Source organism: Equus przewalskii, chromosome 2 (genome assembly GCF_037783145.1).
Source record: "Equus przewalskii isolate Varuska chromosome 2, EquPr2, whole genome shotgun sequence".
NCBI classification, from domain to species: Eukaryota; Metazoa; Chordata; class Mammalia; order Perissodactyla; family Equidae; genus Equus; species Equus przewalskii.
The window spans coordinates 13248555-13272214 of record NC_091832.1 but is presented as its reverse complement, the minus strand read 5'-3'; the positions used below and the strand labels follow the sequence as shown (position 1 = coordinate 13272214).

Here is a 23660-nt window from a genome sequence, read left to right as displayed (position 1 = left end):
ATCCCTGTCCTCGTGGAGCTTACATCCTAATCTCTGACCATCACCTCCTATTTTTTCAACTCACTTCTTCTGGTACTCTGACTCTTGTGATTCTGATTCTAACAGAACCCTCAATTCATTCACTACACTGACTTTTCATCCTCATTCACGTGCTGACCTCATTTACACAGTTTATGGTGGTCCATCACAATAATTACTCTCTTATATACATATCTTGCCTTCCTTCCCACTCTCTTTATCCCTTGTATTCATCTGGCAAAGCTGCAGTGTTGGTTAAATCCCAACTCTCTGCCTATCTTGCACCTAAACCCAAGAAGCTGAACACAGAAGGAAAAACTCATTATGGAATTGGCTAGTCTCACTTTAAATAGATAATCCAAATCTCAAAAGGATTCTTAGCACTATCTAGCAATACATTTCTCTAGTCAATTCATCTCACATTCTTTGAGATTATTTCATATTTCTCATCCTTCCTTAAAACTTCAACATCCCTCTCCCTTCCTCATTTTTAGCTAGTGGCTTCACTTCTTATTTCAATGAGAAAATAAAAGCAATCAGAAACAGCAAACATCTTCATAACACAAAATTAACGAACCTACATGCATTACATGTTAGATATTCTGTCCTTAATAATGGATTAACTGTCCCTATTCCAATCTAAGGCAAACCTATCCACTTGCACACTGGATCACATTCCCTCTAATCTACTCAATAAACTCCATAAGGGCAGGGACTTTATTTTACTCACAGTGACTAGTACAGTGGAGGTAAGAAAAATATAGTTGTTGAATTGAATAACTGAATGCTTTCTTTTTTCTATCTTCAATTTCCTCCTCTTCTAGATCATTCCATCAGCACATGTATACGCTAACATACATCCCATCTTTAAAAAAAAAAAAGACTATCTTTTTTTTTTTTTGAGGAAGGTCAGCCCTGAGCTAACTACTGCCAATCTTCCTCTTTTGCTGAGGAAGACTGGCCCTGAGCTAACATCCACGCCCATCTTCCTCTACTTTATATGTGGGATGCCTACCACAGCACGGCATTTGCCAAGCAGTGCCATGTCCGCACTCGGGATCCGAACCGGCGAACCCCGGGCCGCCTGAGAAGTGGAACATGCGAACTTAACCGCTGTGCCACCGGGCGGCCCCAGAATATCTTATTTTTATAAGCTGGGCAAGGGAGCATGTATTTATATCATACATATTCTTTCGTAGGTACGAAATAGTTCACTCTGTCCTATTTTTCTTCTCCCTTTGTATCAAAATTTCTCAAAACAGTTAGCTGTCTCACTATGTCCATTCTCTCATTCCTCTCCCCTTCTCTCTAATCAGGCTTTCTGTCCCTACCACTGCAGCAAGGGTTTAAGTCATGAGTAAACCTACCACCAACTCTAATGATAAATTCTTACTGTCACCTTACTCAATTTCTCAGTAGTATTTGGCACAACTGATCACTCCCTCCTTCTTGATTTACTTTCCTCACTCAGCTTCCATAACACCTTAATTTCCTGATTTTTCTTTCTACTTCAGTGGCCATACCTTCATAATCACCTTTGTTTGCTCCTCCTTTGCTTCTTAATCTCTAAATACTGGGCTCAGTCTTAGGCCCTCTTTTCTTCCTTTGCTATACACATTCCCTAGATGATATCACATGGCTTTAAATACCATTTAATTTGTTGATGATCCCCAGATTTGTATCTCCAACCCTGACCTCTCCTTTGAGATTCAGAATTATACATCCAAATGCCTACTTGATACCTCAGCTTGGAAATCTAATACCCAATGTTGCAAATTTAATGTCTGAAAATTATCTTGATTCCCAACTTGCTCCTCCTCTAGTCTCCCACATTGCAGTAAATGATATCACCATTCCTCCAGTTGTTCAAGTAAAACATCCAGAAGCTACTGTTTGATTGCTCTCTTTTCCTCATTCTGTATATCCAATCCATAAGAAGTCTTGTCAGCTCTACCTTCAAAGTACCTCTAGAATTCTATTACTTCTACCACTATTTTCCTAGTCTTAGCATTATCTTTCACCTGGACTATTGCAACCGTCTCTTAACTGATCTGCCTGATTCAGTCCTATTGTACTATAGTTTTATTTTCCATTTAGCAGCTGAAGTGATCTTTTAAAAGCATAAACCAGATGATGTCACTCAATACCCACCAAAGGTCTTCCAACACAGACCAAAATCTAAATTCCAAATTCTTACTATGATCTATAAGATCCTTTATGATCTGGTCCTCACCTAATTCTCAGGCTTTATGTACTATGTTCCAGTCATACTGTTCTTCTTGCTGCTTCTCAAACATGCTAAACTCATTCCAACCTCAGGGCCTTTGCAATTGCTATTCTCACTGTGAGGAAAGACCTTCTTAAGTCTCACTATCTTGCACCATTAGGGTTTCTTCTCAAATGTTATCTCCTGTCTAAAAGAGGTCTCCTTTCTCCATCACTCTTTATCCCCTTATCTTGCTTTATTTTTCTTCTTAGCACTTATCACCTGAAATTATTTATTTACTGTTTCCTTGTTTATTATCTCTCTCCTTATAGAGTAGCTGTATGAGGGCAGGGATCTTGTTTATCTGGTTTACCACTATATTTCTAGCATCTAGAATAGTGCCTGGCATACAGTAGATGTTTAATACATACTTGTGAATAAATGAAAAATTATGAAATTTTATACACGAATTAAATGCAAGCTTGGAAGGGACTTATAACCTCATCCAAGGTCACATAGCTAGTGAGTGATGGAACAAGAATTAGAATTCAGGTCTACCTGTCTTTATGAAAGCCTGTGTTCTTTTAACTATGCCACCCAATTGCTTCAATAAAACAAAATAAAATAATCCTCCTTCTGGGATAACCTGCTTGGGGTAAAGGGTCAGCCATGTCAGTAAACTTAGGTCTTGGTGGGAAATTACAGATACAAATAAAGTGAACATCAAGCAGCCAATGCCATGATCCCTCTGGTCTACAACTGCTGAAATTCATCCTTAGGCTCACATAAACATCTGTGTCTATGTTAAAGGAATAAGGAGCTTGTTTCAAATGTTTACAAACAGCTTGCTTCCATCTGTCATTCATTCATTTAACAATTATACATTGAGCATCCTCTCTATGACAGGCCCAGATAAAGTTCTTGTCCCATAGTCTAGTGCAGGGAGATGATGATATAACAGAACATTTTAATCCTCTGTGCAAGTACAGAAAAATGGCATCTAATCCAGTCTTAGAAAGCCAGGGAGGCTTGTTGGAGCAGATGATGCCTAAGTTAAAAGTTGAAAAAAGGCTGAGTAGCTAGAGGCTACTTCAAATGAACTCCCTGGTCATGATAACAGAATACTTACTGACTTCCCACAAATTGTATAGGTCCATTCCACTAATCAACTTGTAGTGTCACCTTATGATTCAGAGCATAGCAGGTGGCCCTACCAAGAGTTTCCAAAAATTTAAGCTCTGTAGGCTGCTTGTCACCCAAAGCTAAAGACAGTTTGTGATGACAGCCTGGGCTTTCTACCATAATTCCTAGCTATCATATTCCTGTCCCCACAGTCCTGCATTCCATGAAAGTGTCCCTATAGAAGAGGGGAAGTGACTCAAAGGAATCAGGCTCACACAGACCTTACAAGTTTTCTGGCTATCAAATGCAATATAAGGCTGCAGAAATCCCATCCCACAGACCAGAGTTTCAACAAGGAGAAGTCTATGAGAGGGTAAGATGAAAACACTTCAAGCTTGTGGATACAGATACTATGTTGGTACAGTCAAGAGAAAAGCTCCATTGAGATTTTCTGGGGGGAAAAATAAAGGTTCAAAAATTCCCTCATCCAACTGGTTAACTTGCTTCTGCCATAACTCCTGGGCTTTTCGCTATGCCACCAGCAGGCTCAAAGAAGGCAACATCAAGGATATACTGAGGCCCTCCTAGGCAACCACAGCCCACCAAGCAGTCATAGGAAGGAAAACTGGCACTTAAAAAAGCCTTCAAGCAAGTTGGGGCCAAGTTCTCAGATCTTCCCTTGACCAAACTGTACTCATTCTTTTCAAGAAGATAGAAATCTACCAAAAACAAATCCTTGGGCAAAATAAAGGGTTCCAGGAAGGAATGACAGAGATTTGTTATTTGACAAAGACATCAAACACTGAAAAGAAAATAACTTGCACTTAGCTTTTTGAACATCTAAAAACAGCACATACGCTCAATCTTCCTAACAAGCTGTCTCTAGGATGGGGATTTCATCTGCATAGTTTGTTCTTTGTTGTAGCACGTTAGCTGTTTCATAAGACATATAACAATAGTCCTTTTTCTACATCAAAGGACTTAAATAACTAAACCTCTAACTAGTGTGTTGGTATCATTATCCCTATTTTCTTGGTTGTGAAACTGAGGCAGATGGTAAATGAGGCTTGCCTGAGGCCAAAGAAAGATTCCTGTCTAGATTAAACAGAAAATTATCAGCTCTGCATTCTCTAAATTAAGAGAACTCATGAGACCTGCAATATAAAACAACATAGGCTACAGAACTCTATTATAGATTTAGTCTACAGAGGCCTCTTAAATGTACCTCACCAATCTGTTCTCAAACACTCATCTAAGGAATAATCACATTATTTCTAAAGCATAAAAATGGCACCAATGGCCGATTACCTCAGACAAATAGAGGAGCATCTAACGTGAGTCAGGCTCACTGTCCAAGGAATCAGCCAGCCTTGCTTTACGTGCAGATCGCAGACTGCATCCTTACTTCTTGCCCAAGAAGGAGAGCTCTTGTTGCTCATATGGCTCTGGACAGGACAAAAAGTCTTCCTTCAACACTGGGTCTCCCTCCACTTAGAGAAAGATATCAAGAAGTAACAGCGGCACATTTGCAAGACAGGAAACTACATCGTTCCTTGAGGACTGTTAGGAAATTTGCTAATTTTTAAATATAGTTTACACAAAAATATTTAATTAAGAGTTCTCTATGTACCAAGAACTACTGAATTGGATACTTTAAAAGAGTTCTATATATAAATAAAACTATCTTACGTACACAAAAATTCCAAATACATGAACCCCAGAAACTCAAAAAGAGAAGGAAAAAGTAATTTTGAAAACACCAGACCAACTAAGTCTGTTCTAAAGCCAAGGGTCTAGTGTTAGAGGAGATTGTAAGGACTACTGATGCTTGTCTTTGGAGGCAACATGATAGAGTGAAAAAAGTATGGACATTTGAGATGGGCTGCGTTCTAGCTCTGGTCAGCACATAACCAGGTGTGAGATTTCAGGCAGATTATTTAAGTTCTCTGGGTATCAGGTTTCTCAATTGTAAAAGAGAATACTATATGCATTTCAAGGTAGCTGTGGGGATTAGAAATCCACAAGGCCAGACACACACAGTAAATATGAAAGACCTCCCTTGAGATTTTCAGAGCAAATGTTCCAGGTAACTCTAAGGAAAATAAAATTTACATCCTTATAATCAGCTAAGAAATTAACTCCCTACTTCAGAGTAGTCTCTAAGAACAGAAACTAAGGTTTTGAAGTAAATGAATTTCTCAAATGTACTCATTTATAAAGCTTTAACAAATTTAAGTATCCTCAGAAGTTCTCAATTGGCCACAGATAGAGATCTTGTGAGAATAATCAGCTGTTATTGCCAAGGAGATCTCTGCTGCCTCTCAATTCCATTTTTCATCTGCCTTTCACCTCTCCCCCAAATTGTTCAACTTCCAAAGAAAGATCGAATTAAACATTAAATGTATTTTATCCGGGCTGCCATCCAGAAAGAAAAAAAGACTAGCAATTAAGTTATTTAATTAGTATGTTTTCTGTTTTAGTATATCTCAAAGAAATATAGACCTTGGTACAAGTTTTAAAGGTATATGCTTCACTAAGTGAAGCCTTCAGATAACACAATTTGGAGCTAAAAATATCCCCTTGTATCTCAGCTTTGCAGTAATTCTTCAACTGTTAAAGTACAGGATCTACCAACATTTTCACACTTTTGCTGGAGCTGTTCTATCTTCTTCACACTAGGAATATCTATCCCTCCTTATCTCCCCACCATCACAAATTCCTATTCTTCCTACAAGACTCAATTAGAGCGTGACATTCAGCACGTTTTCCTTCTTCCATAAGCAGATCCAAGCAGTGGTTCCCAATACTGCTCTAGAGGGCACATAGTATTCTTCTAACTCTTCTTTATTATGTCTCTAACCCACTCCACTACTGCACTCCCAAATAAAAACTCAATTTCCACTGAGACAGGTGCCATATGGCTATACCAAGCAGACATTATCCTATCAACCCCTTGATTACTCAATGCATTTACTGGGACTTTGGCACCGAGTGCATAGTCTTTCTTTCCATCTGAACTTTAGGCAAGTTACTCAAGCTCTCTAAGCCTTACTTTTCTCATCTGTAAAATGTGGATATAAAGATAGCTTCTACCTCCGAGTGTAGTTAGAGGATTAAATAACGCACATTAAGTGTTTAGCATGGAGGCTTCTGGTATTGGAAAACTGGTGGACTAAGAACCCCAAAATTCTATTATAAACACCTAAAAATTGTGGGTAATGTATTATTATTTATTCCAATTATTCCAAATGTATTTACACTTATAAGAAAGAATGAGAAAATACCAAGTGCCAGAACTGAAGAAGGAAATGAAAACACAGCTGAAACCTCGGCTGCCCTAACTGGGGTTTTTAAGGGTTACATGGGGCCCAAAGATGTGGCTTGAAGCCGGTGTAAAGCAGGGACTTTGAAATGAGACCCCGCATAAGTGGGACCTCAGTGAAGAGTAAACTTGGAAGAAAAAAAAGTCTACAGCACAGGGAGTCATCAAGGAAGTTTGTCTGTCTCTGTTTGGCCGTGGGACAAAAAATTCTGAGAGAATATTATTTCTAACCTGGAATTCTATACAAAGGTAAGTTATCATTCAAGAGTAAGGATGGAATAAAACATTTTCAAACATGCAAGTTCTCAAAATATTTACCTTCCATGCTCTCTAAGAAGCCAGTAAGAGTTGGGTTCCTTTGAAATGAGGGAGTAAACCAAGAAAGAGGAAAACGCGGGATCTAGAAACCAGGGCATCCAGCATAAGAGAGAGAAGGGAATTCCCAGAGTGATGGTGAACAGAAGTTCCAGGACGACAGCTCTGCATCAGGCTTAGAGAGCAACCAGGAGAAATCTGAAAAGAATGGATGGTTCCCAGGAGGGTTGTCTCAAAGGAAAATAAAAACAGTAACTGACAGGATACCTGATATGTTTAAACATATTGATACATTTATGTTCCTTTTAGAAAGTCTGTGGATGGTTTAGTGATAGAAAACTAAGCAACTTTAAAAGTGAGGCGGTTAATAACTCTAAGAAAAGCAAAACAGTGTATAAAAAAAGGAAGTAGGAATTTGTAAGGGATGACCGAATTGTTCTACATCTTGATTGAGGTGGTATAGTTATACTACTGGAGTACATTGTCAAAACTCAGGATACTAAAAAGGGTGAATTTTGCTGTTTGTAACTTATACGCCAATAAACTTGATTTAAAAAAACTTAGCAAACTGTACATTTAAAATGGGTGTATTTTATTGTATATAAATTAACTCAATAAAGTTGATTTTTTAAAAAGGAAATGTAATATTAGTACACTATATGGCTCACCTCTAAATAAGCCCTCATAAGTGATTTAATAAAAAATTATGATGTTACCATATTGGGGAGATCAGGAAAGGGGGAGCTTGCATATGCACATGGGGGGCAGATGGGGTAGTAAGTGAGCCAAATCCTCATCTTCCATAGTAGAAATTCAATAGATATCACCTAAATATATTTAAAAAACTAGTATAAATATGTTTCTTAGAAATATTGAGGACAGTATCAGAAAAAAAAGAAGAGCTGAAAGCAGTTGCCTCTGAAGAGCAGAAATCACGAATGTGGAAGAATAGTGCAGGAGACCCTGTCTTTCACTCTGTCTTGTAGAACTATTTGATTTTTTAAGTTATATACATTATTTACATATACAATATACATACTAATAAAAAGAGAGAACATGAAAACACATCTGGGAATAAATCTAATAAAAGATAAATAAGATTTTTATAAAGAAAATTATAAAACTTTATTTAGATATATTTTAAAAGACTGAAATAAATGGAGAGATTCTAAGCGAATTAGAGCCTGAAATGTGAAAAGCAAAACAAACTCTTAAAAGAGATTATAAGAAAATATCTTTAAGACCTCAGAATAGGGAAGAATTTCTAAAGCAAGGCACAGAAATCACAAACCATAAAGGAAAAGACTGAAAAATCAGTTACAATAAAATTCAAAAGCTTCTATTTCTCCTAGAGCCCAGACTGTAGTCTATAAATATTATTCTCCACAAAAAGAAAACAGGGCTTTTTATTTATTTTTTTTAACCACATTTCTGAGGTGTGACTGATGTGTAAAAAGCTGTACATAAGACAAGCAAGGCTTTTGAAAGAAATGCCTGATTTCAGGTCTGGATACAATGTAATGTGAAGTACATATGTGAAATATTATTATTTCATATTATTGCCAAAAAAGTTGAAACTGAATTTAATTGACATTTAGATCCAAATTCCAGTTTACAAGAAAATACTAGGAAAGAAACAGGTTAAGCCATGTTCAATGCAGCATTATTTACAATAGCCAAAATATGGAAACATCCTAAGTGTCCATCAACTGATGAATGGATAAAGAAAATGTGGTACATATACACAATGTAATATTATTCAGCCATAAAAAAGGAAATCTTGCCATTTGCAACAACATAGATGGACCTTGAGGGCATTATACTAAGTGAAAGAAGTCAGACAGAGAAAGATAAATACCATATGATCTCACTTACATGTGGAATCTAAAAAAAAACAAAACAGGCTCAAAGATACAGAGAACAAATTGGTGGTTGCCAGACGTAGGGATGGGGGGGTGGGCAAAATGGGTGAAGGGAGCCAAAAGGTATAAACTTGCGGTTATAAAATAAGTAAGTCACGGGAATGTAATGTACAGCATTGTGACTATAGTTAACAATACTGTATTGCATATTTGAAAGTTGCTAAGAGAGTAGATTTTAAAAGTTCTCACCACAAGAAAAAAAATTCTGCAACTATGTATGGTGATGGATATTAACTACACTTATTGTGGAGATCATTTCACAATATATACAAATATTGAATTGTTATATTGTACACCCAAAACTAATATAATATTGTATATCTATTATGCCTTAATAAAAGATAAAATAAAATGTCAATCATCTGAGAAAAAAAAGAAAACAAGTTAAATGACATCAACAGAAAGCAATAAGACACACCAGAGATGTGAGAGATTCTACAGGACAAATAACTTCTTTTCTTTGATAAGTCAATGGTATGAGGAAAACAAGTAGCTGAAGGGGAGACTGTTTTAGAGCAAAAGAGACTAAAAAGACATAACCAAATATAACATGTGGACCTTTAAAAAAATTACCATTTATAATAACAACAAAACTAGAAAACACCTTCTGATAAATTCAACATAAGATGTGTAAGACGCTTTTATAGGAAATTATTCAACTTTATTTAAAAACACAAAGATAGACTTAATAAAGAGTCCCCCCCTTATCTGCAGGGGATACATTCTAAGACCCCCGTGGATGGCTGAACTGCACACAGTACCTCCATATATATACTGTTTTTCCTATACACACGTATTTGAGGTACAAGAGCAAAACTAGCACGAATTTCTTTTTCCTTCTTCACAATTTCACAGATAGATTTGTTCTTACCGTAGATCTTAGCAACGTCAGCACATGACTTTTTTACGTTCCTTAAGTCAAGAACTTTCACCTTTTCACTTAAAGGAAGCATTGTACAGCTTCTCTTTGGCATATCTGAATTGCCACCATCACTACTGTTGAACTTTGGGCCCTAATTAAGTAAAATAAGGGTTACTTGAACACAAGCACTGCGATGCTGTGAGCGTTGATCTGATAACTGAGACAGCTACGAAGTGACTAACAGGTGGGTACTGTATACGGTGTGGATCTGCTGGACAAAGGGATGAGTCACATCATGGGTGGGATGGGGCAGGATGGCTCAAGATTTCATCACATTACTCAAAATGACGTGCACAATTTAAACCTTATGAATTGTTTATTTTTCATTTAATGTTTTTGGACTGCAGTTGACCCCAGGTAACTGAAACCAAAGAAAGTAAAACTGTGGATAAGAGGGCACTACTATATTATATTCGAGGAACAGAAACACTCAGTATTATAAAGTGCCAACTCTCTCAAATTAATCTGAAGATCACCGTAATTCCAATCAAACACCAAGATAGAGTTTTCATGGATGATACTAAAATTCATATGTCAAAGGTGAAGAATAGTCAAGATGACCAAAGAAAAATAGTAACAAGGTGAGGTAAAGGGGAGTCATCTTACTAGAGAGAATTTCTATAAAGCTATGGTAATTAAAACAATAGCATATTGGTGAAGGAAAAGACAACTGGACCAGTGGAAGAGACTATTAGAAATAGTCCCATGTATATCTAGAGCTTGGTATCAATCAAGGAGGAAAAGAGATTACTCAATAAATAGTGCTGGGACAACTGACTATTCATTTGGAAAAAAGATAAAATTAGATATCTATTGGGGCTGGCTTCATGGCCTAGTGGTTAAGTTTGGCACGCTCCACTTGGAGGCCTGGGTTTGGTTCCCAGGTGCAGACCCTACACCACTCATCAGCGGCCATGCTGTGGCGGGGACCCACATACAAAATAGAGGAAGACTGGCAGAGGTGTTAGCTCATGGCAAATCCTCTTCAAGTAAAAAGAGGAAGATTGGCAAGGGATGTTTGCTCAGAGCAAATCTTCCTCAGTGAAAAAAAAAAATTAGATATCTATCTCATGTCATATACAAATATAAATACTGGTCTAAAAATCCAAATATGAAAAGTAAAATTGTAAAGCTTTTACCTGGCAGGAGCCTATCATTATGTCATTTTTAACTAAAACACAAAAAGCAAGTATCATAAAGGAAAAGAGTGATCCAGTTAACCACAAAAAATGGTAAGACTTTTGTAGGATAACAGATACTATAAGTAAAGAGAAAAGAGGTGACAGACTGGGGGAAAAAAACGCAACCCATATAACTGGCAAAGGATTAGTATAAAGAATACATACAGTATATATATGTTAGTAAGAAAAGACAACCCAAACAAAAAAATGGGCAAAGGACATGAACAGAAAATTCACGGAAAACGAAAATGGCCAATATATCTAGTAAAAAATCTTCATATACTCAATGAAATGCAAAATTAAACCAACAATGAGGTACCACTTCATACCCATCATATTACCAAAAATTTAAAAGTCTGAGAGCACCAACTGTTAGTGAGGACAGGAAGAAACCAGAACTCTAATTCATACTACTGATGGGAATGTAGACTAGTATGACTACTTTGGAGAGCAATTTGCCAACATCTAGCAAAGCTGGAGATGCACAGACCTTATAACCCACACATCATTTCTAGATGTCTACCTTCACAACAAGAGCACAAAGACACTGGTGCGAGGATGGTCATTGTAGCACTATATATAGTAAAAGAAAGGAAAGCAACCTAATTGTCCCACAGAAGAGGAATGGATAAACTCACTCAGGACCCAGGGCCAATCTGAAGGGATTCTGCCAATCTCATGCCAGGAAGAGCAGCCAGGCCTTTACCCATCAAGGCCTTAGCCAAATCTCCTTCTTCCTCAGTTTTCCCCACTCTCCCATGGGTACAAATGATGACCTTGCCCATATCTCTGATCAATCCAAACAGGTCCACTCCGCAACACCAGACACCCAAGCAACATCCTAAACTTTTAGACGGTAGCTAAAACAGCCCCTGGGAAGACCCCTAAACACTCTAAGCTTCTTTGTAAACCTGGCATCTACCTCTGTGAAGGAACAGAATTCTCTTCTCATTACCCTAGCGAAATTCCCCATATCTTCCCTAAAGAAATAAGCAGTTGCACTCCAGAAAGTAATACACCCAATATTATGGTATTAGAAATCCCAAATCAGAAGCCCAAAGCCTATTTGGGTGGAAGCATACAAAAACAAAAAGGGAGGCCAAAAAGTGAATGAAAATGCCTATATAATGCACTGGAGGCCCTGGCCAGGGCAATAAAACAATGAAAAGAAAAAGAAGTATAAAGATTAAAAAGGAAGATGTAATATTGTTTTTATTTACAGGCAACATGATGATATATATAGAAAATCCTAAAGAATCTATAATTTAACAAGGTCACAAGGTACAAAGCCAATATAGAAAAATAAATTGTACGTCTATGTATAAGCAGCAAACAATTGGAAAATAGAATTTAAAATACCACTTAAAATATCATTAAAAACATTTACTTAGGAATAAATTACCAAGAATGTTCAAAACCTCTACACTGAAACTTATAAAATAATATTGAGGAAAATTAAAGAAAACCTAAATAAATAGATGTTCAAGGACTGGAAGATGTCAATTCTTCTCAAATTGATTTATAGATTCAATGCAATTCCAATCAAAATCCCAAATAGCTTTCTTTGTAGAAACTGAGAAACTGATTCCAAAATTTATAGGGAAATACAAAGGACCTAACATAGCCAAGATAATCTTAAGGAAAAGGAACAAATATTTCAAGACCTACTACAAAGTTAAAATAATCAAGATGTTATTCAACATAGTATTGAAGTAAAGACAGATAAATAGACCAATAGGACAAAATAGAAAGGGTAGAAATAGACCACACATATATGGTCAACTGATTTTCAACTAAGGAACCAGTGCAATTCAATGGGGAAGGTCTTCTTAACAAATGGTGCTGGAACAACCGAATATCCATATAGAAAAAAGTAAATCTTTATCCCTATCTCACACCACGTACTAAATTAAATCAAGATGGGGTACAGACCTAAATATAAAAGCTAAACCTATAACACTTTTAGAAGCAAACACAAAAGAATATCTTTACAAGCTTGGGGTAAGCAAAGATTTCTTAGGACACAAAAAGTACTAGCCATAAAAGAAAAAATCAGTAATCTTGATTTCATAAACATTTAAAACCTCCGGTCATCAAAAGACACCATTAAGAAAGTGAAAAGGCAAGCCACAGACTGGCAGAAAAGATTCACAACACATATCTGAGAAAAGAGTGGCATCTAGAATATATAAAGAATTTCTATAATAAAAAGGAAAACTCAATTAAAAATAGGCAAATATCTCGAACAGACACAAATGGCCAATAATCACATGAAAAGGTGGTCAGCATCATTACTACCAAGAAAATGCAAATTAAAACCACAATGAGATACCACTACATACACACTCAGTAGAATGCTCAAATTTAAAAAGATTAACAATACCAAGTGCTGACGAAGGTATGAACAAATACAACTCTTACACATTGTTGATCCAAGTGTAAACTACTTGGAAAACTGTTTGGCAGTTTCTAATAAAGTAAACCCTACAACTTAGAATATTTTCACAAAAAGACTTGCCAAACAATGTTCATAACAGCTTGATTCACAATATCCAAAAATTAAAAACAATCCAATGACCATCAACAGGAAAATGGGTAAATAGTGATGTATTTATTCAACGGAATACTACTCAGCAATAAAAAAGAACACACTAGTTACATCTGCAATAATATGAATGAATCTGAAAAATACTATGCTGAACAAAAGAAACCAGAATAAAATTGTGTGATTCCATTTATATCTAGTTCCTGAACAAACAAAATTAATATATGGCAACAGAAATCAGAACAACAGTTCACTGTAGAGGTGGGGAATGACTAACACAAAGCACAAAGGAACTTTCAGGGGTAATGGAAACTCTAGATTTGGATAATGATAACCTGGGTGTACACACTTGTCAAAACTCATCAAACTGTATACTTAATATTTGTGTATTTTACTGTGTGTAAATTATTCTCCAATAAAGGAGGAAACACCACATACATATCTGCATTAATTTTTTGTTCTTTAGTGCATAGGTGGGTTGAAAATATTAACACATCTATGTGTAGTCGCCAGAAATAGCATGAGAAAGTCTGCCTCCCCATTCAAACAAGATAGCAACATTACCACACAGAATGAATTTTTCCAAAGGACATCAATTTCAGAACAATCTATGGTAGATCCTTCTCAGTTTATGGGCCACAATCCACTAGGGAGACTGTGTCCTCATATCTATATGCCCTTGTTAGTTTCTTAATCAAAGAAGATTAAAAGTTCAAACATTATCATGTGGGGAGTCTAGAATTTTTGAAAGTTCCTTTGCACTTCTTTCCAGTCAATTTCTCATCCACAGAGTCAACTGCTGCTCTCATTTCTATCATTATATATTAATTTTGCTTATTTATGAACTTAATATAAATGGAATCTTTTGAAGTACATCTGAAGTATACCTTTATTTATAAAGATGGACTATTACTCAAAAATATTGGAAAGCAGTGACTGTGACAACTATATGTCTAAATCTTCACTAGTAATCAAACTAAAAAGCAGCTGCAGACTAAATGGGCAACAAAGTATGTGAGGCAAGAATATATACATATTCTTTTGGTGGGGAAGATTGGCTCTGAGCTAACATTCATTGCCGATTCTCCTCTTTTTGCTTGAGGAAGGCTGTCCCTGAGCTAACATCTGTGCCAGTCTTCCTCTATTTTGTATATGGGACGCCGCCACAGTGTGGCTTGATGAGCAGTGTGTAGGTCTGTGTCTTGGATCTGAACCTGCTAACCCTGGTCCACCAAAGCAGAGTGTGCGAACTTAACCACTACACCACCAGGCCGGCCCCCAAGAATATATTTTTAAGAAAGCATGGTAAACTGCTATGCACTGGGAAAACATAAGATAATATTTATCTTCAATAAACCATAACATCAAGAAATAGTTTTTCACCTTAAGTTTTGGATATATGTGGCGCAGAGAATCTGCAGTTCCCATGTCAGCTTCATCAGGAATACACACAATATCTAGCTTCATTTTCATCTTGAATTCTGCACATAGAGCCTTTTGGACATCCCTGGTTGTAACAACAATGACTTCTACAGAATGAAAAAAAAAAAAGAAGAGCAAACGCAAAAACTGTCATTCATTTAGACAATGGTTTCACTAATTCAATTAGATTTGTTCTGTTTCTAGATTTAATAACAACAGCTAATATTATTGAGCATTTTCAATGTATTTTACATGAGTTCTCTCAATTATTTCTCACAACAATCTCATTTTACAAATGAGCAAATTTGGACCAAAAGATATTAAGTGATTTGTTCAGGGTCACATGACTAGTAAGCAATGGATCCAAGACAAAACTCTGGTCTGTACGATTAGAGTCCACATTAACTAGTATGTTAAGTGCCACTTCTTCTTGATGTAAATAATTCAGGAGAATATTCGTCAAAGCATACACAAATGGGATCGCATTTTAAATCTTCATTCACTACAAAGAAAGAGCTATCACCACTCCCCACCAGGGAGCAATTAGTGCTTCCCTGAGGATCACAATGAACCCTAGTAAGAGGCAACTTCCACAGAATAGATATCTTCACCTTATGCGTGCAGCTATCAACCAATGAGAGAAAAGTTGGAGTTTTGTCATGGTTCTTTGGCAGGGTAACGTAATCCACAGCAACATAGCACGTGTTGTTGATGTCCACAGACAGGATTTCAGCACCTCTAAAGTGCAACAATTTCCACCTGCTCCATGGTAGTGCTCCAGGTCACAATTTTCTTCTTTTCTATTCTCTACCCTTTTCTTCTTTCGTTCTTTTCAAATCATTTACCCTTCCTTCCTTCTCTCTTCCTCTCCCCAACTAGGTTTTCTTTTAACTCATTCATCCAATAAATACAAATATATTTAATATGCAAAACACACAAAGGCACTGAGAATTTGGAAATGAACTCAACATGGTTCCTATTCGTAAGAAACATTAACACAGAGAAATCAGACACGGAAATGATTAATCGAGGCAGGCTTCTTGGAAGAGACGGCCTTTGAGGTAGGCCATGATGAATTCAAACCCGACAAAAATTTCTTTAGTACCTACTGTATGTAAAATGCTGATGTTACAAAGATGAATTAGACACAGCATCTGTTCTCAGGGAGATCAGTCTCCCATGCCACTAACTACACAGCATAAAACAGGCCTTGAGGTACTGAGATAGAAAAACAAAGCGTAATGAGAGTATACAGGACAGGGTGATTGATACTGTTTAGGATTTTAAAGAGAAGGTGACATTTCCATAGTTTGTAGAGGACGTTTTAGGCAGAGTGGATAGACTGAAGGGAATAACTTTAAATATGGGACAGTCAGTCTAATAATTGGACCAAGACTCTCCTGTGTGGAGAGAGGCAAACGCTAAGCAGGGCTATGTTGACTTCTCTAAAATCACCAAAAATACAAACAGAGTGAACACAGATGTGGCTGTTGAACTCCAGAATCCTACGTTTAGGGAGGCATTCTCCAAATTCTGAGTGAGACTCAGCGAGAAGAAATTTTCTACTCTGCAACACCTGAGCAATGGTGAAAGGGGAAAAAAAGAAGAAGACAGAAAAAAAACACCCTGCAATTGTACTAACTGTAGTAATTATAAATTTACACTCTTCAACCTCAATCTGAGGCTGAAGATCATCAGGGAGAGCTGATGCTGCCTACATCTCCTCCTCAGTATCCCTAGTCCGCTCTCTCCCATTTTCCAGCAGCAATTCTAAAGCTTCGTTACTTACAGGTCACAATCCCATCACCTTCCTCTCTCCAGCTCAGATAACTCTGCCTCCTGCTCCATTGAGAATATAGAGACTAAAGGAGTGAATTATTTTAATTCCTGTCTCTCCTTCCTGATCTGCATTCGAGCCTTTCCTTCTCTCTTGTCCTCTCATTGCAGTGGAATATGTAGCCTTCATCCTACCCAAAGCCGTTCCTTCATTCCTACTTGTCTCCTTAAATATACCACAAGAGGCCATCCCCAAACATAATTAAAGATATAGCAAAAGTAAAAAGAAAAAAAAGTTACAGATGACAAATCCATAAGGATATGAAAGGAAAATGGGATATTTTACAGTGTATTAAGGTGTATCCTTCACCTGTGAGATTAAGCTCTAAAAACAAAATCTCTTCTAAAGCATATCTCTTAACGTCAATGTCCTATAGACTACTGCATAGAAACATTCATGGGTCTGTCTCAGAAAGGCAGTTCTCATAGTGCAATGAACACTGGATCACAAGACTGGTCCAAAGGCTCTGGCACCACCTCCATCTGGTACTTTGATTTGCCATATCTAACTACAGGACAACTCAAATTCACTGTGGCCAAAGCTGAACTCACTATCATCATTCAAACCTGTTCCTTGTCTCATATTCCCTTTCCTAATTACTGGCATCACCATCTACCTAGTCACCCAAGCAAATAGTAGAGAGAACTCTTTCCTCTTTTCCACTCCGCCTCCCCATTAATCACCAATTTTATCAAATGTTCCCTCTTCTCCATCCTTAGTGCTACTGCTTTAGTTCAGGCCCTCTTCATTGCTCCTGTGGACTTTTCTATCAATTGCCTAACTTGTCTCCCTGCTTGTAGTCTTGACTTCCTCAAATTGTTTCTTCACACAGTTTCCAAAGAAATCTTTTAAAAATACAAATCTAAGTTGTCAAATTTATTACCATAAAATTGTTCATATTATTTACTTATTATCTTTTCATTGTGTATAGGATCTGTAGTGATGTCTCCTCTCTCATTCCTGTTATTAGCAATTTGTGTCTCCTCTCTTTTTTTTGATCAATTTAACTACAGATTTAACAATTTTATTGATTTTTACAAAGAACCAGCTTTTGGTTTTACTGATTTTCTCCAGTATTTTTCGTTTTCTATAATTTATTTCTGTTCTTATTTTTTTTATCTCCTCCTTTCTACTTATTTGGGTTTCATTTGTTCTTTTTCTAGTTTCTCAAAGTAGAAGCTTAGATGATAATTTGAGACATTTCTTCTTTTATAATGTAGCGCTTAATGCTATAAATTTTCCTCTAAACACTACTTTAGCTATACCCCTCAAAATTTAATACATTATATTTTCATTTTCATTAAGTTAAAAATATTTTCTAATTTCCCTTGCGATTTCTTCTTTGACCTATGGGTTATGCAGAAGTGTGTAGTTTAACTTCCAAATACTTAGGGATTCTCTTGATGTCTTTATGTTAATGATTTCTAATTTAACTCTACTATGGTCAGAGAATATACTTTGTATGATTCTAATCTTTAAAAATTTATTGAGACCTGTTTTATTTCCAAAAATATGGTCTATCTTGGTAAAAGTCCCGAGCACTTGAAAAGAATGTGTATTCTGTTTTACTGGGTGGCATGCTCTATAAACGTCAATTAGGTCAAACTGTAGAAAATCCTAAGGAATCTACAAAAAGCTACAAGAATTAATAATAAGCGTATTTAGCAAAGTTGCAAGATATAAGGTCAGAGTAAAAAATTTGTGCTTTTATGTACTAGCAACCAACAACTAGAAACTGAAATTTAACAATTACCATTTACAACAGTATCAAAAATATAAACTACTTAAAGATAAATTTAACAAAATATGTGTAAGCCCTGTACCCTGAAAACTATAAATACTACTGAGAGAAATTACTGAAGACCTAAATAAATGCAGAGCAATACCATGCTCATGGATCAGAAGACTCAATATTGTTAAGATGTGAATTCTGTTCCTATTGCTCTATGGATTCAATTCAATCCCAATCAAAACCCCAGCAACCTTTTTTATAGAAACCAATAAGCTGATTCTAAAATTTATATAAAGAAGGCAAAAGACTATCTAAAATACGAATCTAACCATATTATACCTTTGTTAAAAACTTTCACTGGTTTCCCACTGCTTTTAGGAAAAAAATCTAAATTCCTCAGCATGGAATACAAGGCCCTTCACAGCATGATCCCTGCTTATCTCTCTCACTGTATCTACTCCTCCTCCTTACACTTCATACTACAGCCACATAGAATGAATAGCAGCTGCCAGAATATGTGGTGCTGGTCAGGGCTCTGTATCTCTGCACGTTGTTCTGCAGGAAATGCTCTCTCCACACTGGTCGAGCTGGTAATCTGTTTTTCAATACTCAACTCAAGGGTTAGCTATTCTGTGAAGCCTTCCCTGAATTTGTCAAGTAGAAAAAGCAACTTCCTCTGCATACCCAAGTATTTATAATGTACCTCTATTATAACATTTACCACATTACACAATGATAATCTATTTTCATGTGTATCTCTCCACTAGATTTTAAGGTTCTAGAAATTAGGGCCTGAGGTGTCTTTTCAGTTCTATACCCAAGTGCTTAATATATTACCTGGCAGATACAGATTCTCAGTAAGTACTGACGATGAGGCTTGGATTCCTACTCTGCTCTTTCTGATATTCCTACAGGGCTCATCTTAGATCACTGTGGAGACCAGCTCTAAAACAGTAACACTTAGCGCTATCTTCTCAACATTCTTCACACAGCAACAGAGTACTCCTATATTCCTAATTTAAAGAAGCCAGTCTCCAGTCAGCATTCAGTCCTAGCCTTCTCTCAATCATCCTCTCTCACCCTCATAAAGCTAACAAATCATTGGGATCAAACACCCGAAAAGTTTTATGAGTACATCTCATTGCCACAGCTCACCTTCAAATCCAACACGCTCAAGCAAGTTCAATGGGTACCAAATTAAAGGTTTGTTCCCAACTGGAAGCAGAGGTTTGGGAATGCTAGAAGTCAGGTCTGTCATCCGCGATCCTCCTCCAACTGCCATCACTACTGCTTGAAATTCCATTTTTACAAACTGCAATCACAAAGAAAAACAACAGAAAAAAAGTAACAAAAATCAAAGCACACACAGTATTAATCCTATTTTTATTTAAGTTACTGATACCCACTTATGTCAAATGCATCACTCCAATAACCAACTCCAATAACCAGAGTGAGAAAGGCTTCAGTATAACATCACCTTTATTATCTTCTCTTACTCACCGATATAAACTCTTAGCTCCAGCTTGGGGAGACGGGCTGGGGGACGGATGTGAATAAAAAAAGATCTGGCCTTTTCCCTTGAGTTGCTCACAATTAAATGGAGAATACAAATTTAGTAAATTACAATATACTACCATTAGTGCCATGGCACTATGTGAGTTCTTATTCCTTGAAAAAATTTTAAAACTTCTGACTAGAATTAACAGCACAAATACAAGTACTAGGTTTCTGAAAAGCATGAATTGGCTTAAGATTCCTCCAATAATTCAGCCATCTGCTCCCATCTGCTCGTTAGCCCCAACTATGAAAGATTTCACTATAAATACAAATGTAGGCTCGTATCTGAACCTAGATTTGTAGAGCCCAGTTGCAGAAACAAACCAAATTGATTCCTTTTTTCACACTCAAGGTAATAAATGAACCTGTATGAGTTTCAAAAGAATCTCTTTATAGCACCTACCACAGAACAGAGGCACAGTAAAAGTTCATAAATCCTTACTGATTTAAAATAAAAGTACTCCTTGACTTACAACAAATGATGTAAACTTTTAATAAAAATGTGAAATTCAATGTTCTGAAAAAAGAACTTATTTAACACCAAACTGGCAAATAATGTTGCACCTTTGCCACGATTATGATCAGTTGTGGGCCCCTCCCATCAATATCTAAACAGAGCACTTATACCTGGTACACCCAAGGCATAAAGTGGAGGCTCTGCACAACACCCACATCTTAAAGCTACAGCAATGTCAATTCCAGCAAGCACTGCCTGAGATTGGAATTTAACTTCACTTTGGCACTGGATAACTCCCATCACATGTGATGTTTTTATGAAAGGAACTCTGGACCCGTAAGTGTCAAAAGACCTGAGTCTGAGTTCTGGTTCTGCCACTTATAGGTGATGTAACCAGGGGTCTGACATTTAAAACTCTCAGTGTCTTCAGTTTCTAGAAGGGAGCCTGGTGGTCAAGTTCACAGACCCTTGAGCCAAACTGCCTGGGTTTGAATTCTAGCTCTACTATGTATTAGCTGTGTGAACTAGAGCGAGCTACATAACTTTTCTATGCCTCAGTTTTCTTCATTTTCTAAGATGAGGATAATTATAGTTTCTACTTCACAAAGTTGTTGTGAGGACTAAATGAGTTAATCTACGTAAAGCACACACAATAATGGTAACTCCATGACAAGCACTATGTAAGTGTTTGATATTACCAGACAGAGGCTAAATCATGGAAAGCTTTCTGTGCCAACTGAACCATGCTGTTGCATAATTCTGGTCTCTGTCCTGCTATTCTTGCTTCTTAGGTTGTCTTTCTCCTGTGCCTAGTAATCACCTATTAAACTTTTAAGACTCAGTTCAAGAATCATCCTGCTTAAAAAGCCATTCCTAACTCCTCCCACCCTCCCAGCAAAAGCAACACCTTTCCCCTTAGCTGCTTCCACTCTACCAGGTACAGCTCATCTCTGCCTTTGCAGGCTTTCTTGTGAATGTATTTAAATGTCTATTTTCTGGGAGGTCCTTGACTATGTTGGTCATCACTGTATTCCCAGGACCTAACACAATTCCCACTAGATGCCAGGCACTCAATCAGTGTTTGTGGAGTGAGCATCTGTGAAGCTCTCAACAACTCCATCTAAGAATCCAGCTCAAACATGTGCAAAACGGACATTAGGACCCAAGTCACCAGGAACTGGGGTTCCTGCCCTCAATGAGGCCCTGGGTGATGATCATAAACACAACTAACCATGATACTAAGCAGACTGTCAAATATCTCAGGGTCACCGTCACGACTCGGGGTGATGGGAATCCAGGCAATGATGAGTGACGTTAGCCTTTAGAGGGGGTGCTCATGGCATCTCAGACATGCCTCCATCAAAGCACTCACTGCTTTGTAAATTGATAAGACAAAACACTAACTCATAATTGATCTCTCATCCAGACCCTGTTGTATTCCTCTTTGCATTTCACTGCCTTGCACCTCAACAACGAAAACCAGGCAGAATAAACGAAGGAAGGGCTGAAGTGGAAAGAGTTCGGGCACTGCGCTAAGGGCGTCTGGTCCCGGGTCTGGTGGCTCGCTCGCAGTGGCTTCTAGCAGATTCGATTCTCCTCTCCCTGAAACTCAGTTCCTCCATCTTTGCCCAAGGTGGTTGGCTCGCATTCTCCCCAAGCTCCCTTCTAGATCGGACACTCGACTCCATGGCCGGGTCCGGCAGGGACTCGAGGTGGACACTCCGGGGCTCTGCACCCCCGCCCGCCCCGTCAGGCCCTCCTCGGCCAGGCTTGAGGAGCCCGCCTCCCTCAGATAAAGCGGAGCCAGACGGCCATCACCGCGCCGCTCACCCCGCGCCAGACAGCCCGCACACAGCCTGGCAGCGCAGAAGCCACAGCATTACCTCGGCTCCCGGGGCGCCACAACCGCTCCCTGCGCTCCCCACGCCGCCTGCACTGACAGCCCAAAGGCGCAGGCGCGCGGTGGCCGAGCAGATCGATGGGCGCGCGGGGCAGGCCCGCGAAGAAGCGCCGAGCGCCGAGCGATAGATGACGGTCTAGAAGCGCGCGCGCGCCGTGGGGAGGAGAGAGAAGAGGAGGCGGGGCCGACTCTGCCCTTTCATTCATTCGCAAATCACCAACGCCCATTGAGCGTCCCTCCCAGTGCAGGGCTCCGGGAACCCAGATTGGAATAAGTCAGTCTCTTCCTTCAGGGACTTCTCATTCTACGACCTGGCCCCAACTACCATTGTGCGAAAAAACAGTTTAGAGGCTAGCAACTAGAGGCTAGCTAGTGGGGAAATCACCAAATGCCCCTGCAGGCTGGGAATTGCCAGGGCTTTCTGTGTCCGGGATGTGTAACCTGGCGACTCACACCGATTTTCTGAACCAGACTGTTATGTTATGGAAGACATCCACTTTTAGCCATCAAAACAGTTGGGGCTTGGAGGGGCGGTCAGTGAGACCTCACTGAGACGGTGACACTGAACAATGGCTTGAAGAGAGTGAGTCAGGAGGATATCTTGAGTAAGAGCCTTCCAAACAAACTAGCCAGCAAGTGCAAAGGCCGGGAAGAGAGCCTGCATGTTCAAAGAATGGCAAAGAGGCCAATATGGCTGAAGCATAGAAAGCCAAGGAGAGGTGGAACGATGGATGGCAGAGGAGGTCAGAGGCAATGGGGGAAAGGGTGGAGAACTCAGATCTTGTGGGTCTTGTAGGCTATTGTGAGGACCTTGAATTAAGCAGAAAAGGGACATGATATGACAGGTTTTTAAAAGATCTCTCTAGTTGTGTTGATAAGAGACTCCTTGGAAGCAACTCAGGAGGCTGCAACTGCATAAGAGAACCCAAATGCCTGCGTCTAGACAGCTCTAACAATTGTGAGAGATAATAAAATTGTTTTTCTTTTAAAGATTGGCACCTGAGCTAACATCTGTTGTCAATCTTTTTTTTCTTTCCTTCTTCTTCTACCCAAAGCACCCCAGTACATAGTTGTATGTCCTAGTTGTGAGTGCCTCTGGTTGAGCTATGTGGGACGCCGCCTCAGCATGGCCTGATGAGCGGTGCCATGTCTGCACCCAGGATCCGAACCAGAGAAACCCTGGGCCACCAAAGCAGAGCACA

General features: G+C 38.3%; 1 protein-coding gene across 2 annotated transcripts in view; it reads right to left on the bottom strand.

Annotated features, from left to right (window-relative positions):
* EIF2B3 (eukaryotic translation initiation factor 2B subunit gamma) overlaps positions 1-22610 on the bottom strand; it is a 128530-nt gene extending 105920 nt beyond the window's left edge. Inside the window, exons 1-3 of one of the 2 annotated variants that reach the window (XM_008516009.2) lie at positions 22442-22610; positions 19700-19856; positions 14937-15082 (exon numbers count right to left, since the gene is read on the bottom strand). In XM_008516009.2, the coding sequence (XP_008514231.1) occupies positions 14937-15082; positions 19700-19847 (294 nt within the window). In that variant the 5' untranslated portion in view covers positions 19848-19856; positions 22442-22610. The remainder of the gene's footprint in view (positions 1-14936; positions 15083-19699; positions 19857-22441) is intronic. The other variant, XM_070609820.1, reaches the window with a different exon arrangement.
* Positions 22611-23660: the final 1050 nt, after the last annotated feature.